The sequence below is a fragment of the Salvelinus sp. IW2-2015 genome, linkage group LG6.2 (assembly GCF_002910315.2).
Source record: "Salvelinus sp. IW2-2015 linkage group LG6.2, ASM291031v2, whole genome shotgun sequence".
Taxonomy (NCBI): Eukaryota; Metazoa; Chordata; class Actinopteri; order Salmoniformes; family Salmonidae; genus Salvelinus; species Salvelinus sp. IW2-2015.
The window spans coordinates 16,792,301-16,808,467 of record NC_036846.1 but is presented as its reverse complement, the minus strand read 5'-3'; the positions used below and the strand labels follow the sequence as shown (position 1 = coordinate 16,808,467).

The following is a 16,167-nucleotide window of genomic DNA, read 5'->3' as shown; positions in this document are numbered from 1 at the left end:
AGTTGGAATTCACTCCCTGTGGAGAAAAAAATGTTGGCCTTCAGGTGTAAAAAGCAGCACATTGCTTTTAGAGAACATTGGAGGATGACTGTTGTCTCTTGTCATTTTCAGAACCAGAGTATGATAGGACCACAGATGAGGCAGATGACGCCTAACCAACAATACAGCTCCATGCAGCCAAGTCAGGCAAGTCTTTCAGATGAGACACTCTCAGCAACATTTCATGTGATTTTCTTTCCAGATGAATCAGTACAACCTGTTTTCTTATATTTCCTCCACCTCTGAAATTGACCACATGTATAAACTAGTGTCCTCTATTCCTGATCATCAGTATTCTACCCATCTCCTCCCTGCATATTGGTCCTATTTTCATGAACATTCTGGTTTCCCTCTCTCCATGTGCAGAACATCTCCCAGGGATATACCACGTACGGCTCCCACATTGGGATGCAGCCACACCCCTCTCAGGCGGGTGGTATAGTCCCTCCATCGTATGGGAACCAGGGCTTCCAGGGAAGCCACCCGGGGGCCAACCCGGCCGTGGTGGACTCTCTGAGGCAGAGGCCCAGCGGCTATGTTCACCAGCAGGCACCAGGCTACTCACACACCATGCAGAACACACCAAGGTGGGCAGGAGGGAGGAGTTGCAGAGGGTTGGGGGTGTGGACAATACACCCCAATAGCACAGGGTTGTCTACTGTCCATTTATTAAGGATATTTAGGTTACTTTTAGCTCATATTGTGTTCATGGAGTTCCATTTTTCACTCCTTTTTCTTGCACATATCAAGGCCTTAAATATGTCACATTTAGCATCACTGCCTAGTATCTGGATACAGTGTTATCAGTCAGTCCCACCCAGAAACTGGACTCTTGATTTACTTTAATGAGGTAGATGGGAACATTGGACACTGCAGTCACAGAACACGTCTTTGTTCCATGCTGTAGCACTATTGGACAACAGTGACCTTATTCAAGATATAGTGGTGTATTTATGAAACATTGATGATGTACCTGTCCACTGAATTTCTCTCTTCCACCATCTCCAGGTTTCCCCACCAGTCCATCCAGCCAGCTCCCGTCATGCAGCCCCTGAGCCACATGGGGGTCCACCCGGGCATGAGACCAAACCAGATGCTGGCCGAGCAGCAGCAGCAACAGCAGGCCCAGCAGCAACAAGCCCAGCAGCAGCAGTACCTCAGACAGCAGGCACTCAGAGTATGCTTTGTCTAATTGTCTAAATACTACTAACAATCTCTAACACTACAGACCAACATGGAACAGTGGGTCAATACTATTGCAACAACACATGTACTGCTATTGCCACTCAATGTGCTATATATCTACATAACCACTTGAACATTCATTCAATGCTTTACCTGATGATCTAACACAGGTGTGGACAAATTTGTTTGGCTCTAGGGCCACATGGGGATTTCGAAATTCAACTGAGGGCCACACAGATTTTTTTGGGGGAGCCGATTTTGTTCTTCAATCTATTTGCATGCCAGAAAATGGGCTGTTATTTTAAAGAATATAGGTCCAATTTCTACATCATTTCTATCTAGTTTTAGACATTCAAGCGAGGCCTGGAGTTTTTTTGTAACCCAAAATAATCAACCCTAATAACATCCCATGGGCCGTTATTAGCCCACTGCTGCTCTAGTATCATAGTCAGTGTAGGAATTCCTGTATAGTTGTACTATAGTCTAACCCTGCTATTTTCCTGTGTTTGTCCCTGGCCCTATAGGCCCAGCAGCAGGCTCAGCAACAACAACAACAGCAGCAGGCTCAGCAACAACAACAACAGCAGCAGGCTCAGCAACAACAACAACAGCAGCAGGCTCAGCAACAACAACAGCAGCAGCAACAGGTTCAGCAGCAGCAACAGGTTCAGCAGCAGCAACAGGTTCAGCAGCAGCAGCAACAGGTTCAGCAGCAGCAGCAACAGGTTCAGCAGCAGCAGCAACAGGTTCAGCAGCAGCAGCAACAGGTTCAGCAGCAACAGGTTCAGCAGCAGCAGCAACAGGTTCAGCAGCAGCAGCAGGTTCAGCAGCAACAACAGGTTCAACAACAGCAACAAGTCCAGCCCCAACAAGTTCAACAACAACAACAACAGCAGCAACAACAACAACAGCAGGTAGCGTCGGCCCAGCCCCCCGGTACCCAGGCTCAGAACCAGGCCCTGGGCATGCAGCAACCCATGGTACGTTCCACTTAGAGGGTTACGCTGTCAAATTACCCAGGGGTGGTTCCAAAAAGACGGATCAACTTAGCCAACTAACTGTCCTAAATATTCACATTTAACTTAATCTTTTTGAGAAATATAGACTTGAAATTAGCATGGTATAATTGACTTCACTACCAACAACGTGTATTCAAGTTTATCTTTCAAAATGAACCATAAAATGATATGTACAAAATTGTGTGTGTGTATACTATGTATGTGCAGTATCAGTCAAAAGTTTGGACACACCTACTCATGAATTGTAGAATAATAGTGAAGACTTCAAAACTATGAAAGAACATATATGGAATCATGTAGTAACCACAAAAGTGTTAAACAAATCAAAATATGTTTTATGTTTTAAGTTCTTCAAAGTAGCCACTGTTTGCCTTGATGACAGCTGTGCACACTCTTGGCATTCTCTCAACCAGCTTCACCTGGAATGCTTTTCCAACAGTCTTGAAGGAGTTCTCACATATGCTGAGCACTTGTTGGCTGTTTTTCCTTCGCTCTGTGGTCCAACTCATCCCAAACCATCTCAATTGGGTTGAGGTTGGGTGATTGTGAAGGCCAGGTCATCTGATGCAACACTCATCACTCTCCTTGGTCAAATAGCCCTTACACAGCCTGGAGGTGTGTTGGGTCACTATCCTATTGAAAAACAAATTATAGTACCACTAAGTGCAAACCAAATGGGATGGTGTATCACTGCAGAATGCTGTGGTAGCCATGCTGGTTAAGTGTGCCTTGAATTGTAAATAATTCACTGACAGTGTCACCAGCAAAGCACCATCACACCACCACCTCCATGCTTCACGGTGGGAACCACACATGCGGAGATCATCCATTCACCTATTCTGCGTCTCACAAAGACACAGCGGTTGGAACCAAAAATCTCCAATTTGGACTCAACAGACCAAAGGAGAGATTTCCACCGGTCTAATGTCCATTGCTCGTGTTTCTCGGCCCATGCAAGTCTCTTCTTCATATTGGTGTTCTTTAGCAGTGGTTTCTTTGCAGCAATTTGACCATGAAGGCCTGATTCACGCAGTCTCCTCTGAATAGTTGCTGTTGAGATGTCTGTTACTTGAACTTTGTGAAGCATTTATTTGGGCTGCTATTTCTGAGGCTGGTAACTCTAATGAACGTATCCTCTGCAGCAGAGAACTCTGGGTCTTCCTTTCCTGTGGCGGTCCTCATGAGAGCCAGTTTCATCATAGCGCTTGATGGTTTTTGTGACTTGAATGAACTTTCAAAGTTCTTGACTGGCCTTCTTGTCTTAAAGTAAGGATGGACTGTCATTTCTCTTTGCTTACTTGAGCTGTTCTTGCCATAATATGGACCTGGCCTTTTGACAAATAGGGCTATCTTCTGTATACCCCCCCTACCATGTCACAACACAACTGATTGGCTCAAAAAGGAAAGAAATTCCACAAATTAACATTGACAAGGCACACCTGTTAATTGAAATGCATTCCAGGTGACTACCTCATGAAGCTGGTTGAGAGAATGCCAAGAGCGTGCAAAGCTGTCATCAAGGCGAAGGGTGGCTACTTTGAAGAATCTCAAATATAAAATATATTTTGATTTAACACTTGGTTACTACATGATTCCAAATGTGTTATTTCATAGTTTTGATGTATTCACTATTAATAGTAAATTAAGGGAAAAACCTTGAGTCGGTGTGTCCAAACTTTTGACTGGTACTGTGCATGCATGCATACATGCATACATACATACATATACATACATGCATATACAGTACCATAAAAAAGTATTTGCCCCCTTTCTGATTTTTACTATTTCTGCGTATTGTTGATACTGAATGTTATCAGATCTTCAACCAAAACCTTATATTAGATAAAGGGAACCTGGATAAAAGGTGAGCCACTTACATGGTACCGGTTATCCCTAACACAGAGTTGTCCGAAGTTACCTTGCTAACTCCTCAAACCACGTATGTAGTATAGGGCTCTGCTTTCTGGAACACCCCACAAGTCCAAAATCAAACCCTACCTCGCCTTGATCTATTTCCAAATATCACGCTGACCTGAACAGTTATTTGCTAGTCTATCTTTTCACTGAGGTTTGTTAAGTTTAAGGTTAGCGCACCCTGCTTACGTCCAGCCTGGTTTAGTCAAGGCATGGCTAGTGAACTGTGCCCCTCTAGGTTGGCACCAGCCATGTTATTGGATAGAGGTTTGGGTCAGCACGATATATCTCAAATAGATGTTATTCCTATATCGATAAGGATAATGTGGGTATAAGTAATTAGCAGGAAACTAACATATTAAAGATGGCTAGAGGAAACTCCTGCCTTATTGCCAGTTGGGGCCCTCTCGCAGAGTACTGATATGAGATTCACTAGTACAAGACTGACGTAGCCAGACAGAAACGCATTAATAGGAATTTGTATCTTATAAATTGTCTGTTTTTTCCATTAAAAGTTCAACTCAAGTCAATTATTTTTGGGACGAGTTGCATATGCACAAAGGCCTAAATATTGTGTTTTTGGTCGGACAATCTTGTCAACGGTCTCAAACAGTGGTTAAATTTTCGGATTCTGAATATCTGACCTCTCTTGCCTCATCTTTTTTTGTAAATGTGTGCTACTGGAAAGGGACAATGAGTCCCAAGTCATGGTCACAGTATTTTTTTATTAGTTCATTCCTCTCAAATTAGGTTTGATGTGAAGTTATAGCCTGTACGTTCAACCACCGAAATGTGTGTGTGTGTGTCAGTTCCCACGACAGGGGATGCAGCAGACTCAGATGCAGCAGACTCAACAGCAGCAGCAGACCGCAGCACTGGTCAGGCAGCTCCAACAACAACTCTCAAGTAAGAAAGAGACTCATCATGTCAGTGTACCTTAGTGAGACCTGCTATAGCCTTGTACTAACCCCAGGGTCACATTCATCAGGCACCAAACAAGAAAATAAATCACTAAATGTGACATTCTATTTTCACCATTTCCAGTCATTTTAGGTGTTGATAACAAGTGTGTTCTTTTCTTTTCCCCAGATACACAACCCGGACAGAACACCAACTCATATTACTGATAGTGCTTGTTGTATATTAGTGTGTGTGTGTGGAAGGATAGGGAGACCCTGTGTGTGGTCGTGTCCCCAGCCAGCCTGTAGATTGGCAGATAGATGTGTCCAATGCCCCGCAGACCCCATATTTAGAGGTGTAGGCTCTTAGGAGGGAAAGGCTGCTATTGGCCAAGAAAGACGACCAGGCGGAAGAACCCACAACTCAACCACAGAGGCCCAACATGCCATTCGAAAACCATCTCAACTTCAGTCATGTAATTTCGGAACATCCAAGGAGGGATTGTGCTGTGAAATATTATGATCATGGAGAATAATGGAATGGAAGAGTCTATGTAAAAAATAAGTACAAGAAATTATAAGAATAATGCAATTTTTTATTTTATTTCAATTTGTACAATTTTTCAGTTTAGTGTATTTCTCATTAAATATCATGTCAGTTTTTATGTCTTGTACTTGTGTTTGGTGCATTCTTTTCATCCTGACACAGCATTTTACTAATCAGGTTGTGAATAATCAGGATATTATTAATGATTTTGAAATACTATGAGGAGTCATTATTATCCACTTATTGATTGTAGATAGTATTGTTTTCATTTTTTTGTGTAGTCAGGGTTCGCACAGGTCAGTGATTTGTTTTTGTTAAGTTAGAATTTTCTGATATGCATTCCAGAGGGATAGTCAGGGAATTTTGCATATTGATCACTACTTGGAAATGAAATGATCAGAAAAATGTATTCTGTTCTTTTTCCACATTGCATTGCCCAGTGAGCTTTTGTCCATTGTCATGTACATTCTGTAAGGTATATGGAAAGTCATGGAATATTTTAGAAATGGGAACCCTGTTAGATATGTCGCTAAAACCAGGCAGTCCACTAATAAAAAATATCGAGGTTAGTCTTTTTTTCTTCATGCGAGCTTCTGAAAGGGCTTTTGATCTAAAACCATGCCCCCGCTTCAACATCTTTATGACTTAACAGAGGCATGATGCTTTCATTGGACAGAGCAACAACAAAAAACTATGAGCAGCACGAAATACAGCAGACTTGTCACAGGGTTACTTGCGCTAACCAAAAAGGTATGCTAATTATTGATGCGTCTCAAAAGACGCCCTATGTAATGGTGCAGTACTTTTGACCATGGAAATGGTCTCTGTTCAAATGCGCCATTTTGGACGCACCATTTCTAAGAGCTTCCCAGGAGCCTCCGGAGGCACGCAGAGGCCACATTTCGCTCTTTAAACGCATCGCGGTGAGCTTCACATTTTGCAACAATGCGGAGGGCTCCGTATAGCTCAGCATTGACATGATTATTTGCAGGTAGGTGAGGGTGGGAAGTCCTGTATAAACAAACACACACTCACTAACTTCACACCATCGCTGCACTGCTCCGCGAAGCGCAAGAAGTATGAATGTCCTGACTTCTGCAGAAGCTACATCACCATAAATGCTGCACGGCCAATACAGACAACAGATTGCCCATGCGGCGCATTTTACTGGCCATAAGCTACCCTAATTACCAGAGACGGTGGAAACAAATGTCATGACCAGTGATGTACCCAGTGGAGGGGTAAACTCAGTTATGCACCTTTATTTTGTGAGTAGGATTTACATGGCCAAAAACAGACAGAGCTCCTGTTTAGAAATCCTTTATTTAGAAGAATTTAGATCATTGACGTTTCCATCTTGGCCATTGCTGTGCGTGGGGACAAACTTTCCCGAAAAGAGGGGATCGTGTAACAAACCATGCTAACTGTTAGATGATAGTATAATGTAGTGCACAGTAATAAGAAAAAGTATTACTACTATTGGTTGTGGGTTTTTATTGTTGTTATTAATATAATTTTCATGTAAATCATTGATGCTAAGGCTCTCTTTGTTGCATTTTATTTTGGTAGCGGTTAGTTTGTTAGTATTACGAACAAACTACTTCAGGGAGCAACGTCCCTGTCCTTCGTGAGTCCCAGGCTCAGCACCTGGTAATGCATCTAACACACCGACAGTGTTTTTGCGCAAAATAGTATGCAGCGTCATCTGGATAAGTATGCAACAAAAGTTCAACATTCACCTTCTGCTACCATTTCTGTCAAACCTCTTCGCATACAGTTTGACGAGTTAACAGTTGTTTTGAGCGTGGCACAAATCATGCTTCATTGACAGCATGGCCAGTGTTGAATGTTTACAATTTTAAACTTGGAAAAGAGACCCTTAATCTTAGACTTAGGACCACACTGCAACTCCATTGAAGAGCAGGCTAATGATTGCTTTGCAATGCTTGCAGTTAGCGGATATGTTTTATCTATAATTTCTCTAAATTATTTCTATTCATTTGACAAGGATTAAAAATGATTTGACAGTAGATTGTCGACTTGATTCATGATGACTGCCAGCTAAGATTTTGAAAGTATGATGTTGACATGATCAGTCCAATGAAAGCTACTGTAGATATGTGATTTTAAGTCATTTTATCTGTGTCCAATGACCTTGAGCCTTCTTGGATGGGCACTTCTAATGTAACTCTATGGCAGCACCCAAGAGGCTAGAATTTTAGAGCTCTGCCCTTAGACTTGGCGGTGACGTAGTGTCCCCATGAGTGACAACACTGAGTCAATCACGGCGCAACGCTCCATATTTTCTGTAGGCTTGCTCCACCACCACAGAAAGCACTGAGCTAGGCTGAAACACCTGCATTTTGGAGCTGCCTTACTCAAGAAAACAAAAGCGAACATGTTTGTATGCGGCTTAATTAACTCAATGATATATTTTTTACATTGTTTGCAAACAGATGTGACACGTATTAATGCCAAAATAACATGCAAAACAGGCTAAATGTAGGGCTCAAAACAGGTGGAGCTTTGCCCCCCGCTTGCCCTGAATGACGGGTCACCACTGCATGTCTAGGAAGTTTTACATATTTGTTGTGGATTCCACAAGAGCTGGGATAATCCCCACGACATCATGAGAGTCTATTACAGCAAACTGGTTGAAAAGAAGGATACATTGAATGTGGATATTGGTGATAAGGACAGCAATATGTTAGTAGAGCCATTTCGTATGTGAGGTGATTACATATGTAAATCATATATGATGATACAAAACATAAATAAGTAATAATAATTGAAAATTATTTAAACTCTGTCATTTGGGCCAGGATTGCGTCAAATATCTATTTTTAACACTTTTGTAACTTGGGCTAGGATTCCATCAAAGATCTATTTTAAACTGTATTGTAACTTGGGCCAGGACTCCATTAACGATCTATTTTCATCAAGCTTAATGCACTTGACTTTTAAAGGTATTTTACACTTGTGCCGAAAACTGCAGTATTTAGTGTGAACGCGATCTATTCGAACATCAGGGAAAATGCCTTTAAAATTTTAAAGGCAGGTGCGCTTCTCGATTGCGACAACATACCTGTAATTGAAGCTTGGCCGTGACCAAATAAAGAGCAATAATGTTGTTCTCTGAAGAGAGGAGGTGGAGGAGGGTTAAGGGCCCGTTCACACTGCTTGTGGCAAATAAAAGACTGTGCCACAAAGGAAGCCTTTTCATGGTTTTATTTGCAACCTTGCGCAAACTACTACCAATGAAATGGCTTCTTTTGTGTAGTGTTTTACCGTGTGAACAGACCCTAAAATATTACATTTAAACCTTTATGTCAACTTGATGCATTTCATGCCTACAGACGTGAGTGCCACAGGTCAGTATTCATTTAGACAGGGTACCTTAGTGTTATTGGGCACAGGGACTATGGTGGTCTGCATGAAACATGTTGGTATTACAGCCTCAGACAAGGAGAGGTTGAAAATGTCAGTGAAGACACTTGCTAGTTGGTCAACGCATGCTCGGAGTACCCGTCCTGGTAATCCATCTGGCCCTGCGGCCCTGTGAACGTTGATCTGTGTAAAGGTCTTACATCGGCTGCGGAAAGCGTGATCACACAGTCATCCGGAACAGCTGATGCTCTCATGCATGTTTCAGTGTTACTTGCCTCGAAGCGAGCATAGAAGTAGTTTAGCTCGTCTGGTAGGCTCGTGTCACTGGGCAGCTCTCGGCTGTGCTTCCCTTTGTAGTCTGTAATAGTTTCAAGCCCTGCCACATCCGACGAGCGTCGGAGCCGGTGTACTACGATTCGATCTTAGTCCTGTATTGAGGCTTTGCCTGTTTGATGGTTCGTCGGAGGGCATAGCGGGATTTCTTAAAAGCTTCCGGGTTAGAGCCCGTTCCTTGAAAGCGGCAGCTCTACCCTTTAGCTCAGTGCAAATGTTGCCTGTAATCCATGGCTTTTGGTTGGTGTATGCATGTACAGTCACTGTGGGACGTCCGATGCACTTATTGATAAAGCCAGTGACTGATGTGGTGTACTTCTCAATGCCATCGGAAGACTTCCGGAACATATTCCAGTCTGTGCTAGCAAAACAGTCCTGTAGTTTAGCATCTGCTTCATCTGACCACCTTTTATAGACCTGTCTATTATCTATGCATAGTCACTTTACCCCTCACATTGACTCTGTACCGGTACCCCATGTACAGTCGTGGCCAAAAGTTTTGAGAACCAAATCAAATCAATTTATATAGCCCTTCGTACATCAGCTGATATCTCAAAGTGCTGTACAGAAACCCAGCCTAAAACCCCAAACAGCAAGCAATGCAGGTGTAGAAGCACGGTGGCTAGGAAAAACTCCCTAGAAAGGCCAAAACCTAGGAAGAAACCTAGAGAGGAACCAGGCTATGAGGGGTGGCCAGTCCTCTTCTGGCTGTGCCAGGTGGAGATTATAACAGAACATGGCCAAGATGTTCAAATGTTCATAAATGACCAGCAATGGTCAAATAATAATAATCACAGTAGTTGTCGAGGGTGCAGCAAGTCAGCACCTCAGGAGTAAATGTCAGTTGGCTTTTCATAGCCGATCATTAAGAGTATCTGTACCGCTCCTGCGGTCTCTAGAGAGTTGAAAACAGCAGGTCTGGGACAGGTAGCACGTCCGGTGAACAGGTCAGGTTCCATAGCCGCAGGCAGAACAGTTGAAACTGGAGGCCAGCAGCACGGCCAGGTGGACTGGGGACAGCAAGGAGTCATCATGCCAGGTAGTCCTGACGCATGGTCCTAGGGCTAGGTCCTCTGAGAGAGAGAAAGAAAGAGAGAGAGAGAATTAGAGAGCATACATAAATTCACACAGGACACCGGATAAGACAGGAGAAGTACTCCAGATTAATAACAAACTGACCCTAGCCCCCCGACACATAAACTATTGCAGCATAAATACTGGAGCTGAGACAGGAGGGGTCAGGAGACACTGTGGCCCATCCGATGATACCCCCGGACAGGTCCAAACAGGAAGGATATAACCCCACCCACTTTGCCAAAGCACAGGCCCCACACCACTAGAGGGATATCTTCAACCACCACATTACTATCCTGAGACAAGGCCGAGTAATAGCCCACAAAGATCTCCGCCACGGCACAAACAAGGGGGGGCGCCAACCCAGACAGGAAGATCACATCAGTGACTCAGAATGACACAAATATTAATTTTCACAAAGTCTGCTGCCTCAGTTTGTATGATAGCAATTTGCATATACTCCAGAATGTTATGAAGAGTGATCAGATGAATTGCAAAGTCCCTCTTTGCCATGCAAATGAACTGAATCCCCCAAAAACATTTCACTGCATTTCAGCCCTGCCACAAAAGGACCAGCTGACATGATGTCAGTGATTCTCTCGTTAACACAGGTGTGGAGTGTTGACGAGGACAAGGCTGGAGATCACCCTGTCATGCTGATGGAGTTCGAATAACTGACTGCAAGCTTCAAAAGGACGGTGGTGCTTGGAATCATTGTTCTTCCTCTGTCAACCATGGTTACCTGCAAGGAAACACGTGCCGTCATCATTGTTTTGCACAAAGAGGGCTTCACAGGCAAAGATATTGGTGCCAGTAAGATTGCACCGAAATCAACCATTTATCGGATCATCAAGAACTTCAAGGAGACCGGTTCAATTGTTGTGAAGAAGGCTTCATGGCGCCCAAGAAAGTCCAGCAAGCGCCAGACGTCTCCTAAAGTTGATTCAGCTGTGGGATCGGGGCACCACCAATACAGAGCTTGCTCAGGAATGGCAGCAGGCAGGTGTGAGTGCATCTGCACGCACAGTGACTTTTGGAGGATGGCCTGGTGCTTGGAATCATTGTTCTTCCTCTGTTAACCATGGTTAACCTGCAAGGAAACACGTGCCGTCATCATTGCTTTGCACAAAAAGGGCTTCACAGGCAAGGATATTGCTGCCAGTAAGATTGCACCTAAATCAACCATTTATCAGATCATCAAGAACTTCAAGGAGAGCCTAAGAACACAGCCATGAATAAAGAATGGTACCAACACATCCTCCGAGAGCAACTTCTCCCAACCATCCAGGAACAGTTTGGTGACAAACAATGCCATAAGGCAAAAGTGATAACTAAGTGGCTCAGGGAACAAAACATCGATTTTTTGGGTCCATGGCCAGGAAACTCCCCAGACCTTAATCCCATTGAGAACTTGTGGTCAATCCTCAAGAGGCGGGTGGACAAACAAAAACCTACAAATTCTGACAAACTCCAAGCCTTGATTATGCAAGAATGGGCTGCCATCAGTCAGGATGTGGCCCAGAAGTTAACTGACAGCATGCCAGGGCAGAGGTCTTGAAAAAGAAGGGTCAACACTGCAAATATTGACTCTTTGCATCAACGTCATGTAATTGACAATAAAAGCCTTTGACACTTATGAAATGCTTGTAATTATACTTCAGTATTCCATAGTAACATCTGACAAAAATATATAAAGACACTGAAGCAGCACACTTTGTGAAAATGTATATTTGTGTCATTCTCAAAACTTTTGGCCACGACTGTATATAGCCTCATTATTGATATTTAGTGTTACTTTAAAAAAAATTACTTTAAGAAAATATTTACTAACTCTTTCTTGAACTGCATTGTTGGTTAAGGGCTTGTAAGTAAGCATTTCATGCATTTCAAGGATGTATTCGGTACCTGTTGTATTCCGCACATGTGACAAATGTAATTTGATTTGATTCAAAATAAAAAATATAGGACAATACACCCATCACGACAAGAGATATCACAACATACATAAAGGGAGACCCAAGACAACAACATAGCATGGTAGCAACACCACATGACAACAACATGGCAGCAGCACAAAACATGGTAAGAGTTACACACAAGGATACTTTATTGACACACATGAATGAAAAGGTAGTGTAATGGTAGTGGCTATGTAATGGACAGAAAACAGTGGTAATGAATACACTGTATATTCCAAAGCACAATGATAATAAAGGACTGTATAAAGGACCATTAACATCGACGGGGCTGTAGTGGAGCGGGTCGAAAGTTTCAACTATCATGGTCCAAATACACCAAGACAGTCGTGAAGAGGGCACGACAAAACCTTTTCCCCCCTCAGGAGACTGAAAAGATTTGGCATGGGTCCCCAGATCCTCAAAAAGTTCTACAGCTGCACAATCGAGAGCATCCTGACGGGTTGCATCACCGCCTAGCATGGCAACTGCTCGGCATTTGACCATAAGGCACTACAGAGGGGTAGTGCGTACGGCCCAGTACATCACTAGGGCCAAGCTTCCTGCCATCCAGGACCTATATAATAGGCGGTGTCAGAGGAAAGCTCATAAAATTGTCAGAGACTCCAGTCACCCAAGTCATAGACTATTTTCTTTGCTACTGCACGGCAAGCGGAACCTGAGCGCCAAATGTAGGACCAAAGGGCTCCTTCTCCACCCCCAAGCCATAAAACTGCTGAACAATTAATCAAAATGGCCACCGGACAATTTACATTGACGCCCTCTCCCCCCACCTCCTATCGCCAAGCCCGTTTCTCCTTTCTGGGGAGGTTCCCATTGCTTGGAAGGCAGCCACGGTTCGTCCTTTATTTAAAGGGGGAGATCAAGCTGATCCTAACTGTTATAGGCCTATTTCTATTTTGCCCTGTTTATCAAAAGCGTTGGAAAAACTTGTAAATAATCAACTGACTGGCATTCTTGATGTCTATAGTATTCTCTCGGGTATGCAATCTGGTTTCTGCTCAGGTTATGGATGTGTCACTGCAACCTTAAAGGTCCTCAATGATGTCCCCATTGCCCTTGATTCTAAGCAATATTGTGCTGCTAGTTTTATTGACTTGGCCAAAGCTTTTGATACGGTAGACCATTCCATTCCTGTGGGCCGGCGAAGGAGTATTGGTGTCTGAGGGGTCTTTGGGCTGGTTTGCTAACTACCTCTCTCAAAGAGTGCAGTGTTTCAAGTCAGAAAATCTGCTGTCTCAGCCACTGCCTGTCACCAAGGGAGTACCCCAAGGCTTGATCCTAGGCCCCATGTTCTTCTCAATTTACAACACACCTCAGTCAGTAGGAAGCCCTCTCATCCATTTATATGTTCTTGTTCTGAACACCTCCAAAACAAAGGTCATGTGGTTTGGTAAGAAGAATGCCCCTCTTCCCACAGATGGTATTACTATCTCTGAGGGTTTAGAGCTTGAGGTAGTCACCTCATACAAGTACTTAGGAGTATGTCTAGACAGTGCACTGTCCTTCTCTCAGCACATATCAAAGCTGCAGGCTAAAGCTACATCTAAACTTGGTGTCCTCTATCGTAATCGCTCCTCTTTCACCCCAGCTACCTAACTAACCCTGATTCAGATGACCATTCTACCCATGCTAGATTACGGAGACATAATTTATAGATCGGCAGGTAAGGGTGCTCTCGAGCGGCTAGATGTTCTTTACCATTCGGCCATCAGATTTTCCACCAATGCTCCTTATAGAACACATCACTGCACTCGATACTCCTCTGTAAACTGGTCATCTCTGTATACCTGTCGCAAGACTCACTGGTTGATGCTTTTTTATAAAACCTTCTTAGGCCTCACTCCCCCCTAGCTGAGATATCTACTGCAGTCCTCATCCTCCACATACAACACCCGTTCTGCCAGTCACATTCTGTGAAAGGTCCCCAAAGCACACACATCCCTGGGTCGCTCGTCTTTTCAATTCGCTGCAGCTAGCGACTGGAACGGGCTGCAACAAACACTCAAACTGGACAGTTTTATCTCAATCTCGTCATTCAAAGACTCAATCATGGACACTCTTACTGACAGTTGTGGCTGCATTGTGTGATGTATAGTTGTCTCTACCTTCTTGCCTTTTGTGCTGTTGTTTGTGCCAAATAATGTTTGTATTATGTTTTGTGCTGCTACCATGTTGTATTGCTACCATGTTATGTTGCTACCATACTGTATTGTCATGTGTTGCTGCCTTGCAATGTTGTCGTCTTAGGTCTCTCTTTATGTAGTGTCTCTCTTGTTGTGACGTGTCCTATATTTATATTGTATTTTTTATTTTTTATCCCAGGCCCCCGTCCCCCCTTTTGTATTTTGGTAGGCCGTCATTGTAAATAAGAATTTGTTCTTAACTGACTTGCCTAGTTAAATAAAAATAAACATTTGTTTTGTACACTGCTGCTACTCGCTGTTTATTATCTATGCATAGTCACTTCACCCCTACCTACATGTACAAATTACCTCAACTAACCTGTACCCCCGCACACTGACTCGGGTACCCCCTGTATATAGCCTCGTTATTGTTATGTTATTGTGTTACTTTTTATTATTATATATATATTTTTTTTACTGTTTACTAGTTTATTTGGTAAATATGTTTTTTTAACTCTTCTTGAACTGCACTGTTGGTTAAGTGCGTGTAAGTAAGCATTTCACGGAAAGGTATTCTTGTTGTATTCTGCGCATGTGACAAATAAAGTTTGATTTGATTTATAAATGGCTATGCCACCTGCGCATATTACAACAATCTTTTTATTTCACCTTTATTTAACCAGGTAGGCCAAGTTCTCACTTACAACTGCGACCTGTCCAAGATAAAGCAAAGCAGTGACAAAAACAACACAGAGTTACATATGGGATAAACAAACGTACAGTCAATAACACAATAGAAAAATCTGTATACAGTGTGTGCAAATAAAGTAAAGAGGTAAGGCAATAAATAGGCCAATATTGGTGAAGTAATTACAATTTAGCAATTTACACCGGAGTGATATATGTGCAGATGAGGATGTGCAAGTAGAAATACTGGTGTGCAAAAGAGCAGAAAAACAAAAACAAATATTGGGATGAGGTAGGTAGTTGGTTGGATGGGCTGTGTACAGCTGCAGCGATCGGTAAGCTGCTCTGACAGCTGAAGCTTAAAGTTTGTGAGGGAGATATGAGTCTCCAACTTCAGTGATTTTTGCAATTCATTCTAGTCATTGGCAGCAGAGAACTGGAAGGAAAGGTGGCCAAAGCAGGTGTTGGCTTTGGGGATGACAATTGAAATATACCTGCTGGAGCGCGTGCTACGGGTGGGTGTTGCTATGGTGACCAGTGAGCTGAGATAAGGCGGAGCATTACCTAGCAAAGACTTATAGATGACCTGAAGCCAGTGGCTTTGGCGACAAATATGCAGTGAGGACCAGCCAACGAGAGCATACAGGTCGCAGTGGTGGGTAGTAAGTATATGGGGCTTTGGTGACAAAACGGATGGCACTGTGATAGACTGCATCCAATTTGTTGAGTAAAGTGTTGGGAGCTATTTTGTAAATGACATCCCCAAAGCCAAGGATGGGTAGGATAGTCAGTTTTACGAGGGTATGTTTGGCAGCATGAGTGGAGGCTTTGTTGCGAAATAGAAAGCCGATTCTAGATGTAATTTTGGATTGGAGATGCTTAATGTGAGACTGGAAGGAGAGTTTACAGTTCATGTGTTCTATCTGCCTGGATGTGTTCACTGAGCATGTCTCTCTTCTATGTGGACAACTTCTGCAAGGT

At 43.2% G+C, this 16,167-nt stretch overlaps 1 protein-coding gene across 1 annotated transcript in view; it reads left to right on the top strand.

Moving 5' to 3' along the window:
- The window catches only part of LOC111965890 (mediator of RNA polymerase II transcription subunit 12-like), a 50,073-nt gene extending 44,352 nt beyond the window's left edge, over positions 1-5,721 (top strand). Inside the window, 6 exon segments of the mRNA XM_070444255.1 lie at positions 112-186; positions 406-626; positions 1,048-1,216; positions 1,749-2,204; positions 4,967-5,063; positions 5,247-5,721. Of these exon segments, the coding sequence (XP_070300356.1) occupies positions 112-186; positions 406-626; positions 1,048-1,216; positions 1,749-2,204; positions 4,967-5,063; positions 5,247-5,284 (1,056 nt within the window). The 3' untranslated portion in view covers positions 5,285-5,721.
- Positions 5,722-16,167: the final 10,446 nt, after the last annotated feature.